Raw genomic sequence first — 23384 nt, forward strand, 5'->3', positions numbered from 1 at the left:
ACAGAGAACGACTGAGTCCCTGCTGTTGGCTCACATGGATGACCGCCACACAGTCATCGTCTCCTTTATGGCACGGAGTTTATTGGGCGTGGTCCGATCCCTGTGGCACCCCATTCTCCTGAACTCTGGAGGAACTATGTGAGGCTGCGACTTGCATGCGGAAGGTTCGATGCAACAGAAAATTTCGGATGAAAATCAGCAGTGGACCGCAAAGACCCCATCCATGAAGTGTAGAAAGGATGTGATGATGCCATGTCATATCGTACGCCTTCCGCAAGTCTAAGAAGACAGCGACCAGGTGCTGACGGCGGGCAAGGGCAGTACAAATGGCCAACTCGAGGCTCACCAGATTGTCTGCAGTGGAGCGGCCTTAAAGGAACCCACCCTGAGACGGGGCCACAAGGCCCCGAGACTCCAGTACCCAATTCAAGCGCTGGCTCACCATCCGTTCAAGAAACTTGCAAAGAACGTTGGTTAGGCTAATGGGATGGTAGCTATCTACTTCCAAAGGGTTCTTGCCAGGTTTCAGGATGGGGATAACAACTCACCCTCGACCCACAGATGGTTTTAAAGGTTGAGGAGCCATCGCTGGCAGTCCACTGAAAGGCGTTTCAGCATCTGATAGTGGATTTGATCTGGCCCAGAAGCGGTATCAGGACAAGTGGCTAGGGCACTGCAAAATTCCTACTCACTGAATGGAACATTGTAGGATTCTGGATGGTCGGTGCGAAATGAAAGGCTCCAACGTTCCATCCGCTCTTTAATGGAGCGGAAGGCCAGGGGGTAATTCGCAGAAGCGGAACTCGGAGCAAAATGCTCTGCCAAGCGGTTTGCAATGACGTCGGAGTCAGTACAAACTGCTCCACCCAGTGAGAGCGCTGGGATGCTGACAGGGGTTGGATAGCTATAGAGGCGTCGAATCTTGGTCCAGACCTGCGATGGAGAGACATGGAGGCCCATGGTGGAAACATACCACTCCCCGCACTCCTGCTTGCGTTTGCAGATAAGGCGGCGGGCCCGCGCACGCAGTTGTTTGAAGGCGATGAGGTGTTCTATGGAAAGATGTCTCTTGTGACGCTGGAGCGCCCGCCGGCGATCTTTAATCACTTCAGCGAACTCAGGCGACCACCAAGGCACAGTCTTCCGCCGAGGGGATCCAGAAGAATGGGGAATGGCAGATTCTGCGGCAGTAACGATGCTGGTGGTGACTGAGTGAACCACCGAATCAATGTCGTCATTAGAGAGAGGCTCAATAGCGGCAATAGAGTAGAACACATCCCAGTCAGCCCTATTCATAGCCCATCTGCGGGGGCGCCCAGAAGAGTGACACCGTGGCAGTGACAGAAAGATCGGAAAGTGGTCACTACCACACAGGTCGTCATGCACACTCCATTGGACAGACAGTAAGAGGCTAGGGCTGCAGATCGAAAGGTCAATGGCATAGTATGTGCCATGCGCCACACTGAAGTGTGTGAAGGCACCATCATTTAAAATCGAAAGATCGAGCTGTGCCAATAAATGTTCAACAGTGGCACCTCGACCTGTTGCCACTGACCCACCCCACAGAGGGTTATGGGCGATGAAGTCGCCCAGTAACAAAAATGGTGGCGGCAATTGGGCTATCAGCGCAGCCAGGACACGCTGCGTGACATCACCAGCCGGTGGAAGGTAAAGACTGCAGCTGTTCATAGAGGGACAGACTCGCTGTGAAGTGAGTTAAGGACATAGATGCAGACGCCACCAGACACCCTTTCATAAGCTGCCTGATTCTTATAATAACCCCGATAGCCATGGAGGGTGGGGGTTCCACGTGCTGGAAACCAAGTTCCCTGAAGAGCAATGCAGAAGAAAGGGTGAAGGCTGATAAGTTGTCGGAGCTCAGCTAGATGGTGGAAGAAACCGCTGCAGTTCCACTGGAGGATGATATGGTCCACGTCTGAGAATGGCGGGATGGGACTGGGAAGGCAGATTACGCCGCTGGGTCACCTGCTGCCTCCAATTGAGCACCTGTGCCAGTGCTATCCATGGTGGCTGAGGGACCGGCGAGATAGAGGTCCTCAGCAGACGCCAGAATCTCCACCTCGTCCTCAGACACAGAGCTGGAAGGTTGCGGTGGGGTGGGTGCCACCACGAGTTCCATGGGCTTAGAGCTCTTTTTGGATTTCTCACACTGCTCCTTGGGTTTCACTGGCTGGGAGGGCTTCGCCAATTCGGTCTCCGGGACAGAGGAGGATCGCGAAGCCCTACGACCAGCTGATTGTGGGCACTTACGCCACTGTCGGTCGTCAGCCTACCCGCTGGTGGAAGCCTGGGAAGGGAGTGACCCAAATGGACCCCTTGCAAGCGTGAGAAGCCGAAGAAGTTGAACACTTCTCCGTCTTAGAAGTGGGGACAGACATCCCCGATGGGTGGGATGGTGTTGCTCCTGAGGTAGGTGGTGCAGCTCCCCCACGGGCAAGGGGGCAGGAGGAGTCGTACTGCTCATCGAGCCGGCTGGAAGTCTCGAAACGGATGTGGCTGGCACAGTAGTTGTAGCAGCGGCGTAAGAAGATGTCGCTCTCATAGGATGTAGCCTGTCATATTTCCTTTTGGCCTCAGTATAGGTCAGTCGGTCCAGGATCTTATATTCCATGATTTTGCGTTCTTTCTGGAAGATTCTGCAGTCTGGCGAGCAAGGGGAATGGTGCTCCCTGCAATTGACACAGATGGGAGCCAGGGCACATGGACTATTGGGATGTGATGGGCGTCCGCAATCTCGACATGTGAGGCTGGAATTGCAGCGGGAAGACATATGGCCGAACTTCCAGCACTTGGAGCACCGCATCGGGGGAGAGATATAGGGCTTGAGGTCACATTGGTAGACCACCACCTTGACCTTTTCCGGCAATGTATCAACCTCGTAGGCCAAGATGAAGCCACCGGTAGCAATCTGACTTTCCTTCGGACCCCAATGAACATGCCACACGAAATGTGCAAAAGGAGGTCCTTATGGTAAATAACTCCCTGGACCATATTTCAACTCTTATGGGGCGTGATCGTAATGGCAACATCCCCCAACTTGTCACAGGCAAGTAACCATCATGACTGGGCAGAGGATGCCGTTTGAATCAGGACTGACCCAGAGCGCATTTTGAACAAGCCCTCCACATCCTCAAACTTGTCCTCTAAATGCTCGACAAAGAACTGAGGCTCTGTGGAGAGGAAAGACTCCCCATCAGCTCTCATACAAACTAGGAATCGGGGCAAATAACTGCTACTGCAATCCTGAGACTTACGTTCCTCCCACGGAGTGGCCAGGGAGGGGAACATTTCCGGATCGTACTTCTGAGCATTAAATTGAGCCCGAGAACGCTTAGAGAGTGCTGGCAGCTGGCCACCAGCAAGAGACGATGTACCACACTTCATTGCGAGTCATCCACCCTGATGCCACCTACTCCGACCAAGGGCCCTCCCCACGGGCGCCACCCAGCCACGGCAAGAGCCACCTGGCAGGATGGCCATTGCCGGGAGTCCTGATGCCCCAGGGAGATGGGCATCTACTTCTTGGCATACATGGGGAGTAAACGGCGCAGGCATCAGCAGAGCGATCCCTGTGTGGTCAGAGGGCTACAACCAACAGGGTACATGGCAGCCCCACCACAACAGATTGGCTATTGTGCTGGATTTTAGGTGACATATAGTCCATGGTCACCGTTAGTGCAGAAAGGGGCACTGCACATTGCATGGTGGAAACTGACGCACAAACACATCCATGGCCAATAGATGGAGAGCAGGCAGGACTGCAATGCAACAACAAATAAGCTGGCGATAGATCTCAACTCAAGATGGACACAATGCACCAAGTAAGGCACACTTCCCGAATCGGCTCGCTCTTCGGAAAAATTGAGAGATGGTGGTCAAACCCAACAGGGGACCATCACATAAAGCCAGAAAGTTTGTGACTCCTTTTAGTCGCCTCTTACGACAGGCAGTAATACCGCGGGCTTATTCTTACCCTCGAACCTGCCGGGGGGGGGGGGGGGGGGGGGGGATACGTCACAGCACAGCACTTACTGAACCTAACCATCATCTGGTGACCTAACAGTTTGCCTCGAGTTACAGTTTTGTGCTTTTTGTTATCCATGCACCTTTTATCACTCATCTTCAGCCTTCACCTGCCTATTGTTGCCCGCATTTATCAAGTTAACTTTGTCTCACACTCACAGCTTTTGCTCAAATGAGTTCACACATTTGACACATATTTCTGGACAATGTATTCTTGTTCTGGCAACCTTTGGTTTCTCCTCCAATCAAATCATCAATAGTGTCTTGCACTGGACCCATGATCACGTCCAAGATTTTCAGCCTCCAACATTTATTTTGAATTTCCTGCCTGTATGACACTCAAGGACTTGGTTCTACAAAGTAACAGGTTAATGTAACTTAATTCTTAAGAATTACTTTATGACTGACAGCTAGAAATGAAATAGTGTGGTCAGTCATGCAAAGACTGCAGGTCACACATTCAATCTATCCCAAGGGATAGACCTTCACCACACTCCCAAAATACTTCCCACTTGCACTGCACAGCAGTGTTAGGCAGCTGGCTGTCCTAAGGAATCATTCCTTTCACTATGAGGTTCTGTTTGCACTCATTTCATACAGTTATAGGATTGAAAGTTTACCTGCCATTACTGTTATTTGTTGTCGACTGTGCAGTGCTTAACAACATTAATAGCAACTTCATCAAATGTTATTCAGTGGATATATCAATATCATGCTTGTCCAAGGCATTGCTATACAAAATCAGTTGAGAGGAATGGTTTGTGCATAATCTGCCTACATCATCATCTGTTCTTGATAGTGTTCCCAAATGTACTGCTGTTGACAAGAAACTTATCACACCAAAATAAAAAGAGGAAATCATTGGCTTCAACTTCCAAAAGTGTAATGAAAAAAGATGGAGCATATAAATCCAATATATCCCCATAAACCACAGGTGCCCATATACAAAAATCAACAGGTTGACAGAAACATACAGTTATAAATAAATAGGATGACAACTTGTCACTGCCACTTCAACCCGACAGAATTGATATGGACCCAAATAAAAGATTATGTTGTAAAACAGTGATGAAAAATAAAAAAAGGTTAACTGTCTGCAGTTAGGGAACTCAGTAATACCGCTGCTGAGGATTCCATATTACTTTTAAGTTCACCTAATTTTCAGCAGAATTCTCCAATCCCACATCTTAAATATTTCAGTTCTTTTTCATTTTCCAATCAAGTCTACCCAGTAAAAATTCCAATACTCACCACAACTGATTTTAGTCCACACAGCTGGATACTGTTACAAAACATATATATCTAAGAAGTGTTGAAATTTTTTGTAAATAGCATTAAATTTAGTACACTATGGTGCTAATCAAATGAAAATGTAATTTCACAGACTAGCAACAAAACACTCTTCCATTTTCTTTTCAGCTGGATGTAAAATTATTTGTGTCTCCATATTTCTGAAATTTTACTTTGTAGTGTCATTGTACCGCTGAAATCCAAGATGTTTTTATGGCAAAAGTATAAAGGAAGTACTGTGCCAAGAAACTAACATAGAAGCAGAATCAGATCTACCGTAGATTGGAAGAAAAATACAAGGGTAACACAGGGAATCTGAACAAATATCTGATGAAAGAGCAAGGCTTGATTTTCCTAACTTTTCTGGCAGATCAGAATCTTTCATCAGATATTTATTCAGATCCCCTGTGTTACCCTTGTATTTTTCTTTCAATGTAAGGTAGATCTCATTCTGCTTCTGTGTTAGTTTCTTGGCACAGTACTTCCTTTCTGCTTTTTGTAATAAAAACATCTGTGGTACAAGGACATTTCAAAGTTAAATTTCAGAAATATGGAGACAATTTTACATTCAGCTGAAAAGAAAATGGAAGAGCACTTTCTGATAGTCTGTGAAATTCCATACTCATTTCATCATCACAATAGTGTACTAAGTTTAATGCTATTTACAAAAATTCTTGCTACCACCATGTACTCTCTTTGCTAGCTGTTTGGGATAAGCAGTGTTCCATTACACTGTAAATTTATGCCATGCATATTGGATAAACCCATTGTCTTTACAAAGAGCAAAAACACAATTCCAATATTGTACGCTGTTTTTCTTTAAATACTTCAACAAAAAGAAATAGTATGACAAATACAATACTTATCTGATAACTTACTGTTTATGGTTGACTGTTACCTCTTACACCTTTCCTATTACAGAACTGTGACAGACAAATAAATTGACAGCTGCTGCAAGGAAGAGTCTTCTTTGGTCCTTTTATTCCAAGTACAGATTTGAGGCATTCATTATTTACAAGTACAATAAAATTACCATAGGTTACAGTGAATAAACTTGTTTACTACAAGATTCATTTAAATGGCATTACACACAACAGAACAACATACCTACAGTCAATTTAAATTCTATATAAATTCTGGAGAAGTACTAATATCTTAGGTTTTCATGTTTCTTCATTTATGATCACTGAAATTTACTGCAGCCATTGCATTTCATGATATTCATACTGTACTTCATGCACAATGCATCACTGATGTGAAAACTTACATCATGCTCAGGGCCATCCAAATCCTGTTTCAGTTCTGTGTCTTGCTTTATATGAATACTAGGAATTACAATCTTTAGTGGATCTTCAAGAAACTGAAAACAGAAAGAATGACATATTCAAAGCTCCCATCCATTGTGTTTGAGTAGTGGTAACACATCATATGGGGCTAAAAAGCTATTGGTCATATGTATTCACTTACTGGCCTTAGGTAACAAGAAAGTGTATTACACTCTGTTTAATTTGGAGGTACACACATCAGAGATATCAACCAAATAAAAGAAATTATTTCATCCTTATCAAGTAGCTGCTATGACACACACACACACACACACACACACACACACACACACACACACACACACACACACTATTTTCCTTAACTAAAATTTACCTCATTTTGCAAGAGAGACATGTTATTGTTGGTAGATGGTCCAGAAAGAAAATTGCACTAATGCAATGCCATTTCATTTCAAGACAAAAATTACACACACCATGTAAAATATCATGACAATTTTCTCCTGTTTATCAATACCACTGTCAACCCATTTTTTGCTCTTTTGAACACTTAAATAGTGTGCCACCACTGAAACTGATTTGAGGCATTTTTGCTGGGGATGGTCAGTCATCAGCATTGCCACATGGCACTGAGGGACTCCGAATGTCATTTAGACACATGAATGTATCCATTACAATTGTCTGTCAGCATAACTTTAAATTATACAAAACTTAATTTGATTCATATGAGACATTATAATTAGGACATAGGGGTCATTTGACACCACGGAATAATGTCACAAACCACCACAATAAAGAAAACTAGTGTCGACAGCAGTGTGAGGTGAGTCATGGCACGATGTAGATGCCTTGACAGCTACAAGTTTGAAGAGGGCGCTTTGTTTTTGCCAAGTATGAATGTGGAAACACTGATTCAGCAAGCTTGTTCAATGCAGCTCACTTTCTCTTTTGTGCATGAAAGCCAAATAAGTTCTTCGCAAAGTACTTTTTATTTGTAAAGTTAAGAAACACCTCAGACAAGAAATGAAGTTATGCACTTGCAACCCTGGAGGAAAATATGACAATTCAAGATAAGTTGGTAAAACGTTTTGATGGGCCATCCCCCCCTCTAACCCTGAAATTTATAATGGTAACACCTGTTGCTGGCAGTAATGGGAAGTTATGATGGCTGGTAAGCTGATCTGTGTAGCCAATGTCATAATATTTTTGATTTGATGACAAGACAAACATTTAATCTAACAACTACCTCAACATATCAGGTGCTAGAGTGGGATCAAACTAATTTTTTAGAGAAAAACCCTGCTTTCAGGGGCCAAACAAAAAAAAACATGTAACACATAATGCAACACTTGGTTTTTGGCTTTTTTTGTCTTTTGTTTCTGATAATTATTTGTATCCTGCAGGAGTCTGGACAAAACCAAGAAATAATCAAAAAGAAAACTGTCTGTTACCAGCCTAATCTAAACCTCAGAGTAAGCTGTATATCAGTCTGTCACAACACAGATTCCATCTCTGAGAGAAAACTTAATAACATTTGAAGAGAGGCAGTGAAACACTGCTCTACGCCCCAATACAAGAACCTCTTGCAAGCAGCGAAAAGAACATGAAGACAGGGCTATCCACACAATACCACTCACAAAACGAAGGTGTGTATACCAGATAAAATTATTAATAAAATTTCATAATCAAAGTTCCACACGTATTCTATATACACACATATGATTATGTAACATTAATGGGATCATCAACATGTGTCAAAGGCACGCTGTGAAGCAAAGGCCATCCACAAAATGATTTTTTTTATGTTAACAGCATGACTTAACTGCTTAACAGCTGTGCATTGTCGACAATGTAACATCCTGTCACTGGCTGTCACCAAACTGATCCAGAGACATGTTACAAATATCTACTTTTTACCATAAACAAGTGCAGTATGTGGACCATCATTTGTAAAGTTTAGCTAATAAACCTGTCCACAGGAGTTGTTGGCTTGAGGAACTATGTTATTAATGGAGGCACATTAAAGCCATTTCCAAGTAACATGCACAGATCTCCATTACCTGCACTTACCAGGTGCCCAAGGCAATGACTAAGAACATGAGCCCCTGGTTCCAGTCGAGATGCCAGAGACCCATGAGCTTTCCAGTGTGCTTGACCTTGCTGGTTTGTTTTCAGCCAAAAGGGAAGGGAGGGTACTGGCTGCAATGTTATCCCTGTTTGCATTATTAAGAGGCGTGATCTGCTAAGCATTGTTGATTGGACACACAAACCAACACAACTCGCTTCACCTGTCAGGCCAGAAGAATACCTCCTGCAGCATCCAGCCAAGCACTTTGAGAGGTTGCTCATCACTGGGAAATCCAAAGTCACAACAGTGACAGACTCAAGTAAACAGCAGCCTTCTTTGGTGATACACAATATTATGAAGAAATGTGATGATTGGTACCACTATGGAGAATTGATGCTTATCCCTACATCATCTTTCCAACAAATGATACTTGTAAACTGTAAGTTATTTATGTAACAAGATTAGAGAAACAAAATAATGTACTGAGTATAAATGTACAGGGCATTAGAAGCATGTCAACATAGTGTGTTTGCCAAGGTTCCATCTGAGATGTGGTGTAGACTGATGTTCCAATGGCGGGTTTGGGTAATATATGCTACAATTGCTGGAATTTCTGTTCCACCAGTTATGCAAATAACTTTTTTATAAATGCCGATAAATGTTTCAGCATTTTTCTGCCTTCATCAGTTGGTACTTTTATTCAGCTACATGTTTCCAGTAATAATGATCCTAACAAAATTAGATCTCAAAAAAATTTACGTCTTTTCATCATTACCTAATTTTTCTACATTTCTGGGTTATGTATGATCCTCTATATTTTCTATGTACTGGTAGATTATCATCTGCAACTAAATTATGTTCCTGCGAGTATGTTTGGCTAATCAGCAAATCTCTTCCCATAAACCAATTTTGTTGCACAGCAAAATTCCATGTCCATTTTGTGGAACTCCACTCACAAGCTACACTTCTTTACTTTACAGAAAACAATGATTATATTGCTGTCCCAATCATTATTTATGATGCCTTCGGTTTCACTAAGTTGGAACATTCTCTCTCTCTCTCTCTCTCTCTCTCTCTCTCTCTCTCTCTCTCTCTCTCTCTCTCACACCCCCTCCCCTATCTGTGCCAAGTTGAAGGCTCCAATAAGTACGTTTTTTGATTTTATGATAAACTCAGCTGCCTATTTTGTGACCTATGTTATTCATGAACCATGGACCTTGCCGTTGGTGGGGAGGCTTGCGTGCCTCAGCGATACAGATGGCCGTACCGTAGGTGCAACCACAACGGAGGGGTATCTGTTGAGAGGCCAGACAAACGTGTGGTTCCTGAAGAGGGGCAGCAGCCTTTTCAGTAGTTGCAGGGGCAACAGTCTGGATGATTGACTGATCTGGCCTTGCAACATTAACCAAAACGGCCTTGCTGTGCTGGTACTGCGAACGGCTGAAAGCAAGGGGAAACTACAGCCGTAATTTTTCCCGAGGACATGCAGCTTTACTGTATGATTAAATGATGATGACGTCCTCTTGGGTAAAATATTCCGGAGGTAAAATAGTCCCCCATTCGGATCTCCAGGCGGGGACTACTCAGGAGGACGTCGTTATCAGGACAAAAAAAACTGGCGTTCTACGGATCGGAGCCGTGGAATGTCAGATCCCTTAATCGGGCAGGTAGTTTAGAAAATTTAAAAAGGGAAATGGATAGGTTAAAGTTGGATATAGTGGGAATTAGTGAAGTTCGGTGGCAGGAGGAACAAGACTTTTGGTCAGGTGACTACAGGGTTATAAATACAAAATCAAATAGGGGTAATGCAGGAGTAGATTTAATAATGAATAAAAAAAATAGGAGTGCGGATAAGCTACTACAAACAGCATAGTGAACGCATTATTGTGGCCAAGATAGACACAAAGCCAATGCCTACTACAGTAGTACAAGTTTATATGCCAACTAGCTCTGCAGATGATGAAGAAATTGATGAAATGTATGATGAGATAAAAGAAATTATTCAGGTAGTGAAGGGAGACGAAAATTTAATAGTCATGGGTGACTGGAATTCGTCAGTAGGAAAAGGGAGAGAAGGAAATATAGTAGGTGATTATGGATTGGGGCTAAGAAATGAAAGAGGAAGCCGTCTGGTAGAATTTTGCACAGAGCATAACTTAATCATAGCTAACACTTGGTTCAAGAATCATAAAAGAAGGTTGTATACATGGAAGAATCCTGGAGATACTAAAAGGTATCAGATAGATTATATAATGGTAAGACAGAGATTTAGGAATCAGGTTTTAAATTGTAGGACATTTCCAGGGGCAGATGTGGACTCTGACCACAATCTATTGGTTATGACCTGTAGGTTAAAACTGAAGAAACTGCAAAAAGGTGGGAATTTAAGGACATGGGATCTGGATAAGCTGAAAGTACCAGACGTTGTACAGAGTTTCAAGGAGAGCATAAGGGAACAATTGACAGCAATGGGGGAAAGAAACACAGTAGAAGAAGAATGGGTAGCTCTGAGGGATGAAGTAGTGAAGGCAGCAGAGGATAAAGTATGTAAAAAGACGAGGGCGGCTAGAAATCCTTGGGTAACAGAAGAAATATTGAATTTAATTGATGAAAGGAGAAAATATAAAAATGCAGTAAATGAAGCAGGGAAAAAGGAATACAAACGTCTCAAAAATGAGATCGACAGGAAGTGCAAAATGGCTAAGCAGGGATGGCTAGAGGACAAATGTAAGGATGTAGAAGCTTATCTCACTAGGGGTAAGATAGATACTGCCTACAGGAAAATTAAAGAGACCTTTGGAGAGAAGAGAACCACGTGTATGAATATCAAGAGCTCAGATGGCAGCCCAGTTCTAAGCAAAGAAGGGAAGGCAGAAAGGTGGAAGGAGTATATAGAAGGTTTATACAAGGGCGATGTACTTGAGGACAATACTATGGAAATGGAAGAGGATGTAGATGAAGACGAAATGGGAGGTAAGATACTGCGTGAAGAGTTTGACAGAGCACTGAAAGACCTGAGTCGAAACAAGGCCCCCGGAGTAGACAACATTCCATTAGAACTACTGACAGCCTTGGGAGAGCCAGTCATGACAGAACTCTACCAGCTGGTGAGCAAGATGTATGAGACAGGTGAAACACCCTCAGACTTCAAGAAGAATATAATAATTCCAATCCCAAAGAAAGCAGGCGCTGACAGATGTGAAAATTACCGAACTATCAGTTTAATAAGTCACAGCTGCAAAATACTAACGCGAATTCTTTACAGACGAATGGAAAAACTGGTAGATACGGACCTCGGGGAGGATCAGTTTGGATTCCGTAGAAATGTTGGAACACGTGAGGCAATACTGACCTTACGACTTATCTTAGAAAAAAGATTAAGAAAAGGCAAACCTACATTTCTAGCATTTGTAGACTTAGAGAAAGCTTTTGACAATGTTGACTGGAATACTCTCTTTCCAATTCTAAAGTTGGCAGGGGTAAAATACAGGGAGCGAAAGGCTATTTACAATTTGTACAGAAACCAGATGGCAGTTATAAGAGTCGAGGGACATGAAAGGGAAGCAGTGGTTGGGAAAGGAGTGAGACAGGGTTGCAGCCTCTCCCCGATGTTATTCAATCTGTATATTGAGCAAGCAGTAAAGGAAACAAAAGAAAAATTTGGAGTAGGTATTAAAATTCATGGAGAAGAAGTAAAAACTTTGAGGTTCGCTGATGACGTTTTAATTCTGTCAGAGACAGCAAAGGACTTGGAAGAGCAGTTGAACGGAATGGAAAGTGTCTTGAAAAGAGGATATAAGATGAACATCAACAAAAGCAAAACGAGGATAATGGAATGTAGTCAAATTAAATCGGGTGATGCTGAGGGAATTAGATTAGGAAATGAGACACTTAAAGTAGTAAAGGAGTTTTGCTATTTAGGAAGTAAAATAACTGATGATGGTCGAAGTAGAGAGGATATAAAATGTAGACTGGCAATGGCAAGAAAAGCGTTCCTGAAGAAGAGAAATTTGTTAACATCCAGTATAGATTTAAGTGTCAGGAAGTCGTTTCTGAAAGTATTTGTTTGGAGTGTAGCCATGTATGGAAGTGAAACATGGACGATAATTAGTTTGGACAAGAAGAGAATAGAAGCTTTCGAAATGTGGTGCTACAGAAGAATGCTGAAGATTAGATGGGTAGATCACGTAACTAATGAGGAGGTATTGAATAGGATTGGGGAGAAGAGAAGTTTGTGGCACAACTTGACTAGAAGAAGGGATCAATTGGTAGGACATGCCCTGAGGCATCAAGGGATCACAAATATAGCATTGGAGGGCAGCGTGAAGGGTAAAAATCGTAGAGGGAGACCAAGAGATGAATACACTAAGCAGATTCAGAAGGATGTAGGTTGCAGTAGGTACTGGGAGATGAAGAAGCTTGCACAGGATAGAGTAGCATGGAGAGCTGCATCAAACCAGTCTCAGGACGGAAGACAACAACAACAACATGTTATTCAGTGGATGATGATAGGGTACCCCCGTAAAGCCCATGAGGGCACTGTGGCAAGAAGAACCTAAACAAGTACACGATTATATGCAGAATGCATTTAAGTTAGAAAACCATCCACTAACCATGTTATTAATAGTTATAATTATAGACAATAAATGCATATTCAAGGGTGGGTCACCTAATTTTGGTACTGAGGAAAATACACGTCAAATGCCAAAAACTAATGCAAACACAAAGTAAAAGTAAAGCTTTCATTAACCTAGAGGTAGTTATTAACACCTTAGTGCTCAACTAGGCATTGTCTTACTGGATATGGTATGCCATTGCCTTCCTTCAACTTCTGAACTAACTGACACAGTAAGTTACATGAGGGCCTAAAGCTTCACACTGGAATGGAAATTGTCATCTTCCACATAGCCAAATTTCCATTTGTGAAAAAGTGACAGGTGATGCTTGGGACTGAACCCAAAACACTTGAAGTTGTAGCCTCACGCTTACCCATTCAACAATCGATCCTCTTACTTTTAGAAGTGTGTAAGTATTCAAGACAAGATCCAGAGTTTCATCAACTAACATTGTACACATAACACTGGGCACAAAACTATAAATAATTAGCTACAAAATCTGATATTCCATACAGAGGACACACCAGAAAGATGTAACACAGATCACTGGCAGTAATACATTTATCATCATGAAAAATCATAAACATGCAATGAGATAAATGCAGATTTATCTCATTGCATGTTACTGACATTTGAAATAATCTACATGCAGGTAAATATCAAATCTGAGAAAAAAATAATTTTTAAAGTGTCAAATGTGAAGTCTGAATAAAACTATTTGAGTTCCAACAACCACCCATCATAGTAGATTAATGTTTAAGAAGTAGTCTGGCAAATATTGTATACAGATTCCTCTATCATATCACAGTGACTGGAGATTATATATATACCGGTCAACTACATAATTGGATATTCAAGCATTCAAACTGGGGGAAAGATGTGGAGGACAATTATATCAATAAGGTACAATATGATATGAGGTTGTGCAAATACACACATCATGAGCCATGCCCTTTTATCAGGAGCTGTCCATCAATTTCCTTGAAGAGATTTAGGGAATCCATGGAAAATTTAGATCTAAATTTCCGGAGGACAACTTGAACTTATTCATCTCAAAATCATGTCCTGTGACATTAGCACAGCTGTGAGAATTCCTGTGAAAATCTACAAAACATGTTTTCCCAAAATTAACCTGTGTAACTGTTTAGAAAACCCACACAACATGAAAATATTTATTCTGTTAGCAACAGACATGCCCAAAATAATCAACTCCCTAAATACAGAGATTGGAACCTAAGCTCTGGACTACTAAAGCATCACAGATTACTACTGTTGAAAACAAGTTTTGAAAGATGGGAATACACTTCTGCCTAACAAACCTCGTAAAGTGATCAGAAACTACATAACAACGAATACACCTAACTATGTGGAACGTTGAGGAACAACACCTGCAACTGTTTAACAACAATATTACATAGTTTTATGGCAGCAGAGATCTGTATAGTACATTCAAATGAAGCTAAATCCCCTGAACCTCCACTGCCAATCAAAAGCTGAACCATCAAGACAACTTATATAAGAAGTTTCCATTAATTTATAAGCAAGATTATATTTTTCAAAAAATTAATTGAAAAAGAAAAACCCAGAACTTTTTGAACAAAAATGTTAGAAAATGGATCAAAGACAACTTTACAAATGCTAGTTGACAATGTGCACATACTAAAAAAATGGCTCTGAGCACTATGGGACTTTACTTCTGAGGTGATCAGTCCACTATAATTTAGAACTACTAACCAACCTAAGGACATCACACACATCCATGCCCAGGGCACGATTCGAACCTGCGACCGTAGCACCGAGAACCAATCGGCCACCACAGCCGGCTGCACATTGTAACAAAACAGAAGACAATAATGGAAGACAATTACAATTCTCTACCTTAGAAAGTTTCTCCACTAAAGAACATAACAATGCATTTCACACTTTACTACAGCATGGATGCTCAAATGACAGATACGTAATGGACTAAGGTGGGGACAGGAGGGAGAAGGAAAAGCCAAACTTATTCTACACAGTAGACCACTAGACCTGAGGGGGTAGCCATCAAATTAAATAAAAAAATGTGGATGTTGCAGAACCACCTCTGGCAATGGAAGTGTTACCTTATGGAACAATGGCTTTTCATGGGAATAGAAAAATGCATAGGTCATTTCAGTTTGTAAGAAGAGACACTGGAAACATGTGTGGAGCTAAAGACCTAAACAGCAGATAATTTTGTGCTCCTATATTATGGTTTTGGAAAGAAAACAGTTCCTCTACAAGGATTCTAAAATCACTGATCAAGTAAAATTGATTGCTCTATTCACTCATAGTGCTGCTGCAATGCAGTCAGCCAATACAATTTCAAATACCAGATGATTTCAGCTAATCAGAAACACTCACACAGTGATCTAACGAATGTGTAACATTAGAAAATCTATGTAACAACAGATTTCTTGCATTTTATGGGCTATCACCTTAACCATTACAGACACATCACTGTGACAAGAAGAAACTGACTGAAAAAGAGGATCTTACGGATGATCATCTTTGATTTCCTTCAGATTTATAGTATATGGAGTTTATAGCTGGAATGTCAAAAGTGCTGTCAACTACAAAATATTTCCTATTTATTAACACAGTTGCTGGTAGGTGAGAGTGTAGCATAAAAGCGCAGTAATGAGACAGTTGCTGATTCGAATCTCCTAGTTGCAACTTCTATTACTCTTTAAAAAAATTCAATGTCTACTAAAAAATTACAAATTTAACAAATATTGAATTGTAATTGTTTAGTAAAGATTACAGCTTTTTTCATTACTCAACACATTGAAACAACAATTTTGATACATTTATGCAAAATTTCTTTATTTTCTATTTGATACTTTCCATTTTTGTACAAAAATTTGTTAACAATTCTTGCATTTTTATGTAATTTTTGATTAAAAGTAACTTTATTAAAAAGTATGATTTAGCAAGATTTAACATTGCCATTCGTTTTAAATGTATAAATTATTATTATACTATTATTCTGTACACTCAGCTACAGACAACTACATTTTTTTTTTATTATTACCATCACTCAGAAGTCATCCAATCACCAAATGCATTTCTTGTTTCTACTTTTATGGAGAACTGTGTCATATTGCTTTACAAAATAACTGGCAGGTCACTAAACCTTCAAATCCTGAACGTAAGATGAAAATCTATGAGGACACACAAGTGAGGTCCCCTTGGCAGCCCTGGAGGCATGCTTTGTTAGAGTAATTGTTACAGTAAATGATCCTGCAAACTAGGATTTACTGCCTCAAGTCTGAGACATAGCAACAGTTTTCATGTGTTGCTTTGTATGTGTAACAATACAGTCTCCCAGAATTGCTATTTATGTTCTTGTAGACAGGTAAGTAATTCTACAAATATACATGATAAAACTATTTCTCCTCCTAAAAGACAGTACATTAAACAATATAGTGTACAGCCCCCATCCCGAATGAACCATGGACATTGCCAAGGGAGGGTAGTTTGCATGTCAACAGTATGTTAGGAGCAAACACAAATAAGTATTATTTGTGGAGAAATCAAGCTAACCCACAGTTCCTCAAGAGGGGCTGAAGCCTTTTCAGTAGCTGCAAGAGCAATGGTCTGGATGATTAATTTACCTGGTCTTGTAGCATTAACCAACTTCATGTGCCAATACTGCAAATGGCTGAAAGCAAAGGGAATCTGTAGCTGTATTTGTTTTTCTTCTTGACAGCATGCATCTCTACTGTACAGAATTATCTTACGCAAAACATTCCGGAGGTAAAATAGTCCCCCGTTTGGATCTCCAGGCAGAGACTATTCAGGAGGATGTTATCAGGAAAAACAAGACAAGCAGTCTATATGTCGGAGTGTGGAGTATTAGATATTTGTAGGATAGGCATATATCACTATTGATTAGATAGATGTTGACTACCGGAAAATTAAAAAGACCTTTGGAGAAAAGAGAACCACTAGGATGAAAATCAAGAGCTCAGATGAAAAACCAGTTCTATGCAAAGAAGAGACAGCAGAAAGGTGAAAGAAGTATATGGAGGGTCTATACAAGAGTTATTTACAGAAGGCAACATTATGGAAACGGAAGAGGATGTAGATGAAGATGAAATGGGAGAAATGATACTGCGTGACGAGTTTGACAAAGCACTGAAAAACATGAGTTGGAATTAGGCTCCATGTGTAGGCAACATTCCATTAGAACTACTGATAGCCTTGGGAGAGCCAGCTCTGACCAAACTAACATCTGGTGAGCAAGATGTGTGAGACGGGCAAAATACCCTAAGAATAAAGTAATAGTTCCAATCCCAAAGAAAGAAGGTGTCTACAGATGTGGAAATTAGTGAATTGTCAGTTTAATACATTACAGCTGCAAAATACTAACACAAATTCGTTACAGACAAATGGAAAAACTGGTAAAGCCAATCTTGGAGCAAGTCAGTTTGGATTCCATGGAAATGTTGGAACACATGAGGCAATACTGACTCTACGACTTATCTTGGAAGATTAGGGAAAGGCAAACCTACATTTCTAACATTTGTAGACTTAGAGAAAACTTTTGACAATGTTGACTGGAATACTCTCTCTCAAATTCTGATGGTAGTAGGGATCAAAAACCAGGAACCAAAGGCTATTTACAATTTATACAGAAACCAGATGGCAGTTATACGAGTCGGGGGCATGAAAGGGAAACAGTGGTTGGGAAGTGAGTGAGGCAGAGCTGTAGCCTATCCCTGATGTTATTCAATCCATACACTGAGCAAGCAGTAACGGAAACAGAAAAATTCGGAGTAGGGATTAAAATCCATGGAGATGAAATAAATTTTTTGAGGTTTCCCAATGACATTGTAATTCTGTCAGAGACAGCAAAGGACCTGGAAGAACAGTTGAAGGGAATGGACAGTGTCTTCAAAGCAAGATATAAGATGATCAACAAAACCAAAATGAGGATAATGGAATGTAGTCAAATCAAATCAGGTGATACTGAGGGAATTACATGAGAAAATGAGGCCCCTATATTAGTAGACGAGTTTTTGTATTTGGGGAACAAAATAAATGATGGTCGAAGTAGAGAGGATATTAAATGTAGACTGGCAATGGCAAGGAAAGTGTTTCTGAAGAAGAGAAATTTGTTAACATCGGGTATACATTTTAGTGCCAGGAAGTCTTTTCTGAAAGTGTTTGTATGAGTGTAGCCACAATATGGAAGTGAAACATAGACAATAAATAGTTTAGACAAGAAGAGAATAGAGGCTTTTGAATGTGGTGCCACAGAAGAATGCTGAAGATTAGATAGATCACGTAACTAATGAGGAGGTACTAAATAGAATTTGGGAGTAGATGAATTTGTTGCACAACTTGACTAGAAGAAGGGATAAGTTGGTAGGACATGTTCTGAGGCATCAAGGGATCACCAGTTTAGTATTGGAGGGCAGCATGGAGGGTAAAAAATCGTGGAGGGGGACCAAGAGATGAATACACTAAGCAGATTCAGAAGGTTGTAGGTTGCAGTAGGTACTGGGAGATGAAGAAACTTGCACAGGATAGGGTAGCATGGAGAGCTGCACCAAACCATTCTCTGGACTGAAGACAACAACAACAGGGAAGGAAGGTTAGAGAGTTTAAAAGGAAAAATGGATAGGTTGTAGTCAGTGCAGTGGCAGAAAGGACAGGTCTTCTGGTCATGTCAGTACAGGGTTATCAACAACAACAACAAAAAATCAAATAGGGGTCATGTAGGTAGAGGCACACTAATGAATAAGAAAATAGGAACATGAGTAAGCTATTATGAACAGCAATGTCAACGAATTGACATAGCTGAATTTGTATGGCAACTAGACCAGCAGAACAAAATTAAAAAAGTTTCATGAGAAAAAATTGTTCAATAGCTAAGGAAAATGAAAACTGATTTTGGAAGGCAATAAAATTCAATAGTAAGAACAGGAAGACTAAGCAAAATAGTAAGAGAACATATAATGGCAGAAAGAACACAGGAGGAAGCCACCTGATAGCATTTTGCATGTTGCATAAATTAGACATTGCAAACACTTGTTTCAAGAGTCATGAAAGAAGTTTCTGTATGTGGAATAACATGGAGGCACCAAAAGGTTTCAAACAGATTATGTTATGGCAAAAACAAAGACTTCTAGTTTTGAACCTGGTTTTGAAAACATTTCCAGTGATATATGTGGACTCTTGGCTAGAGTTGTTTTTATTAACTGCAGAATAACACGGAAGAAATGGTGAAAGAGTTTAAGCAGGTGGGATCTGCAAAATTAAGGAACCAAAACTCATTGATAGTTTCAAAATGAGCATTATGCAACAAGTGACAAACAGAGGAAAAGAATACATTATATGATGAAAAGACAGGTTTGAGATTAAACAGTAAAGGCAGCAGGAAACCTACGGTAGAAAGTGAGACCTGGTAGGAATACCTTGGCAACTCATGAGATACTGAATCTGACTGATCAGAAGAGGAAATACAAACATGTAGCTATTTAACCAGGCAAAAGGGACTACAGACATTTATGAAATGATGTTGACTGAACATGCAATATGGCTAAACAAGAGTGGTTGGAAGGCAAACTAGCTTTAGAAAGGGGAAAGAAAGTAGGTGTAGACAAGGTTGGATATATGATAATATGAACAGAATTTGATACAGCACATAGTGAATTGGTAACAAGGCCCTTGGAGTTGAATACATTTCCTCAGAATTACTGAAATACTTGGGAAAGCCATCCATGACAAAAATTATTCCACTTTTGTGCAAGATATGAGACAGCTGATGTACAGTCATACTTCAACCAGAATGTAATAATTAAAATACGAAGAAAGGTGTTGACAGGTATGAATATTATCAAACCATCAGATTAATATGTCATGCTTGCAAGAACAGAAAAACTTTTAGAGGGTTTACCTTACAGAAGATCACTTTGGGTACCAGAAAAAAACATGAGGCAATACTGATCCTATGGCTTACCATAGAAGACGGGTTGAAGAATGACGAAATTGTGTTTACAGCTTTTGCAGACCTACTGAAATGCTTTTGAGAATGTGGACTTGACTGCACTCTTTGGAATTTAGACAGCAGCAGAATAAATACATAGGAAGCAAAAGTTCATTTACAACTTTCACAGAAACCAGACTCCAGTTGTAGGAGTGAAGACATGAAAGGGAAGCATTAGTTGAGTAGGAAATGAGACAGGCATGTAGCCTTCATCTGATATGCAACCTGTACGAGGAAGACATGAAGGAAATCTAGGATTGGTTGATTTAAAAGAGGAGGGGAGGGAGGGAGGAGGAATCAAACTGCGAGGTCATCGGTCCCTTGTTCATAGTAAAATAATTAGATGAGGGAAAGAAGAAAGGAAAGGACGTGTAAAGCACAATAACAGGAGAAAGGCAGAACCAGAAGAACGACAGTACAACCAATTCTACTCTGGACAAAACAGAGAAAAAAACACAGATAAGCAAAACGAGGATAATGGAATGTAGTCGAATTAAGTCAGGTGATGCTGAGGGAATTAGATTAAGGAATGAGACACTTAAAATAGTAAAGGAGTTTTGCTATTTGGGGAGCAAAATAACTGATGATGGTCAAAGTAGAGAGGATATAAAATGTAGACTGGCAATGGCAAGGAAAGTGTTTCTGAAGAAGAGAAATTTGTTAACATGGAGTATAGATTTAAGTGTCAGGAAGTCATTTCTGAAAGTATTTGTATGGAGTGTAGCCATGTATGGTAGTGAAACGTGGACGATAAATCTTTTGGACAAGAAGAGAATAGAAGCTTTCTAAATGTGGTGCTACAGAAGAATGCTGAAGATTAGATGGGTAGATCACATAACTAATGAGGAAGTGTTGAATAGGATTGTGGAGAAGAGAAGTTTGTGGCACAACTTGACCAAAAGAAGGGATCGGTTGGTAGGACATGTTCTGAGGCATCAAGGGATCACCAATTTAGTATTGGAGGGCAGCGTGGAGGGTAAAAATCGTAGAGGGAGACCAAGAGATGAATACACTAAGCAGATTCAGAAGGATGTAGGTTGCAGTAGGTACTGGGAGATGAAGGAGCTTGCACAGGATAGAGTAGCATGGAGAGCTGCATCAAACCAGTCTCAGGACTGAAGACCACAACAACAACAACAACAACAACAACAACAACTGGCCATCCAAGAGAATAAAATGGAATATCCAGCCACTCTGTAACACATTAAACGTCCACCCAAAAGCATTAGGGCAGAGAACACAAAGGGACAAAGGACATGTGCTAAAATTTATACAGAATGGTAAAACCCACCGTCATGTATAAAACGTAAAACTAAATTAGTCAAAGAGACATTGTCAGATAAAATTAATGGCAATGAGTCCGATAGCTGAAGAGTCCATCACAGGGCAGCCAAAGGAGCACAATGAAGTGAGTCGTCACAGTGCAAGATGTAGCCATGTGTCACCGAAGTGTGGCCAATGTGGAGCCGGTAGAGAACCACACAGTCCCTGCGCGAGGTACACATGGAGGACACATTCGTAGTCTCCTTAATTGTACAGTTTGTTGTGCATGCTCATGTTATGCCATTTTGTCTCCCTAAGCCGCAAACCACTACGGCATAGTACTGCACACAAGTCAGTTGCAGAGAAGCCCATCTCTGTAAGTGGTTTCCATGTAGCCTGTTTGGTCAGCCTGTTGGCAAGTTCGTTGCCTGGAATTCTGACGTGACCTGGGGTCCACACAAACACCACTTAACCACCAGACCATTCATGCGCATAGATGGACTCCTGGATGGTCACGACCAAAGCATGACTAGAGTAGCACTAATCACTAGCTTGTAGGCTGCTGAAGGAGTCAGTACACAGGAGAAACGACTCCCCAGGGCATGAACGGATGTGCTCAAGAGCATGAGATATAGCCACCAGCTTGGCAGTGAAAACATTGCATCCATTGGGCAAGGAATGCTGTTCAATATATCCTCCATGGACATACACAAAGCCGACGTTACCATCAGCCATTGAGCCATTGAGCCATTGGTGTAAACCACTATGTGGCCTCAGTACATGTCAAGAATCGAGAGGAAGTGGCAATGGAGAGCTGTTGGGTTAACTCAGTCCTTTGGGTCATGTGAAATGCCCAGGTGAAATCGCAGCCTAGGTGTACCCCATGGAGGTGTACGTGAATGTATCTCAAGTATAGATGGTAAAGGCAAGGACTTCTGTTTGGAAGGCAGGGATCGGACACAAATTGCAATTGGAAGCCTTGCCAATGCAGGAGATGAACCGCCATGAGTGGGAAAAAGAGACAGTGATTTGGATGCGCAGGAGAACTACGGATGTGTGCCATGTAACTGGACAGCAGCTGTGCACACCTAACTTGCAATGGAGGGACTCCAGCCTCCACAAGGGCGCTGATCACCGGACTCGTCCTAAAATCTCCTGTCCCTAGGTGTATGCCACAGTGGTGCACTGGGTCGAGTAAATCCAACACTGAGGGTGCTGCCGAACCATAAACCACACTCCCATAGTCAAGGTGAAATTGAACAAGGGCTGCCTAGAGCTGCAGCATCGTAGAGTAATCTGCACCCCAATTGGTGTTGCTCAGGCAGCGGACGGCACCGAGGTACTGACAGTACTTCCGCTTAAGCTGACGAAGGTGAGGAAGCCAAGTCAGTCGGACATCGAAAACCAATCCTAAGTATCAATATGTCTCTACTACAGTGAGTGGATCGTCATTAAGGTCAACTTCTGGTTCTGGATGAATGGTATGACGCTGACAGAAGTGCATAACACACGACTTTGGGGCCGAAAACTGGAAACCGTGGGCTAGAGCCCATGGCTGCGCCTTGTGGATGGCTCCCCAAAGTCGCCCCTCAGCAACACCAGTACTGCTGAAGCAGTACAGAATGCAGAAGTAATTTGCATACAGAGAAGGTGAGACAGATGGCCCTACAGCTGCTGCTAGACCATTACTGGCCACTAAAAATACAGACACTCAATACATAGCCCTGCGGGGCCCCCTTCTCCTGAATATGGGGAACTATGGGAGGCACCAACATGGATACAGAAAGTATGAAGCGAAAGGAAAT

General features: G+C 41.5%; 1 protein-coding gene across 1 annotated transcript in view; it reads right to left on the bottom strand.

Moving 5' to 3' along the window:
• The window catches only part of LOC126295193 (uncharacterized), an 83830-nt gene that overhangs the window by 52551 nt on the left and 7895 nt on the right, over positions 1 to 23384 (bottom strand). The window contains exon 3 of the mRNA XM_049987497.1: positions 6602 to 6694. Within this exon, the coding sequence (XP_049843454.1) occupies positions 6602 to 6694 (93 nt within the window). The remainder of the gene's footprint in view (positions 1 to 6601; positions 6695 to 23384) is intronic.

This window comes from Schistocerca gregaria, chromosome 11, assembly GCF_023897955.1.
Source record: "Schistocerca gregaria isolate iqSchGreg1 chromosome 11, iqSchGreg1.2, whole genome shotgun sequence".
NCBI classification, from domain to species: domain Eukaryota; kingdom Metazoa; phylum Arthropoda; class Insecta; order Orthoptera; family Acrididae; genus Schistocerca; species Schistocerca gregaria.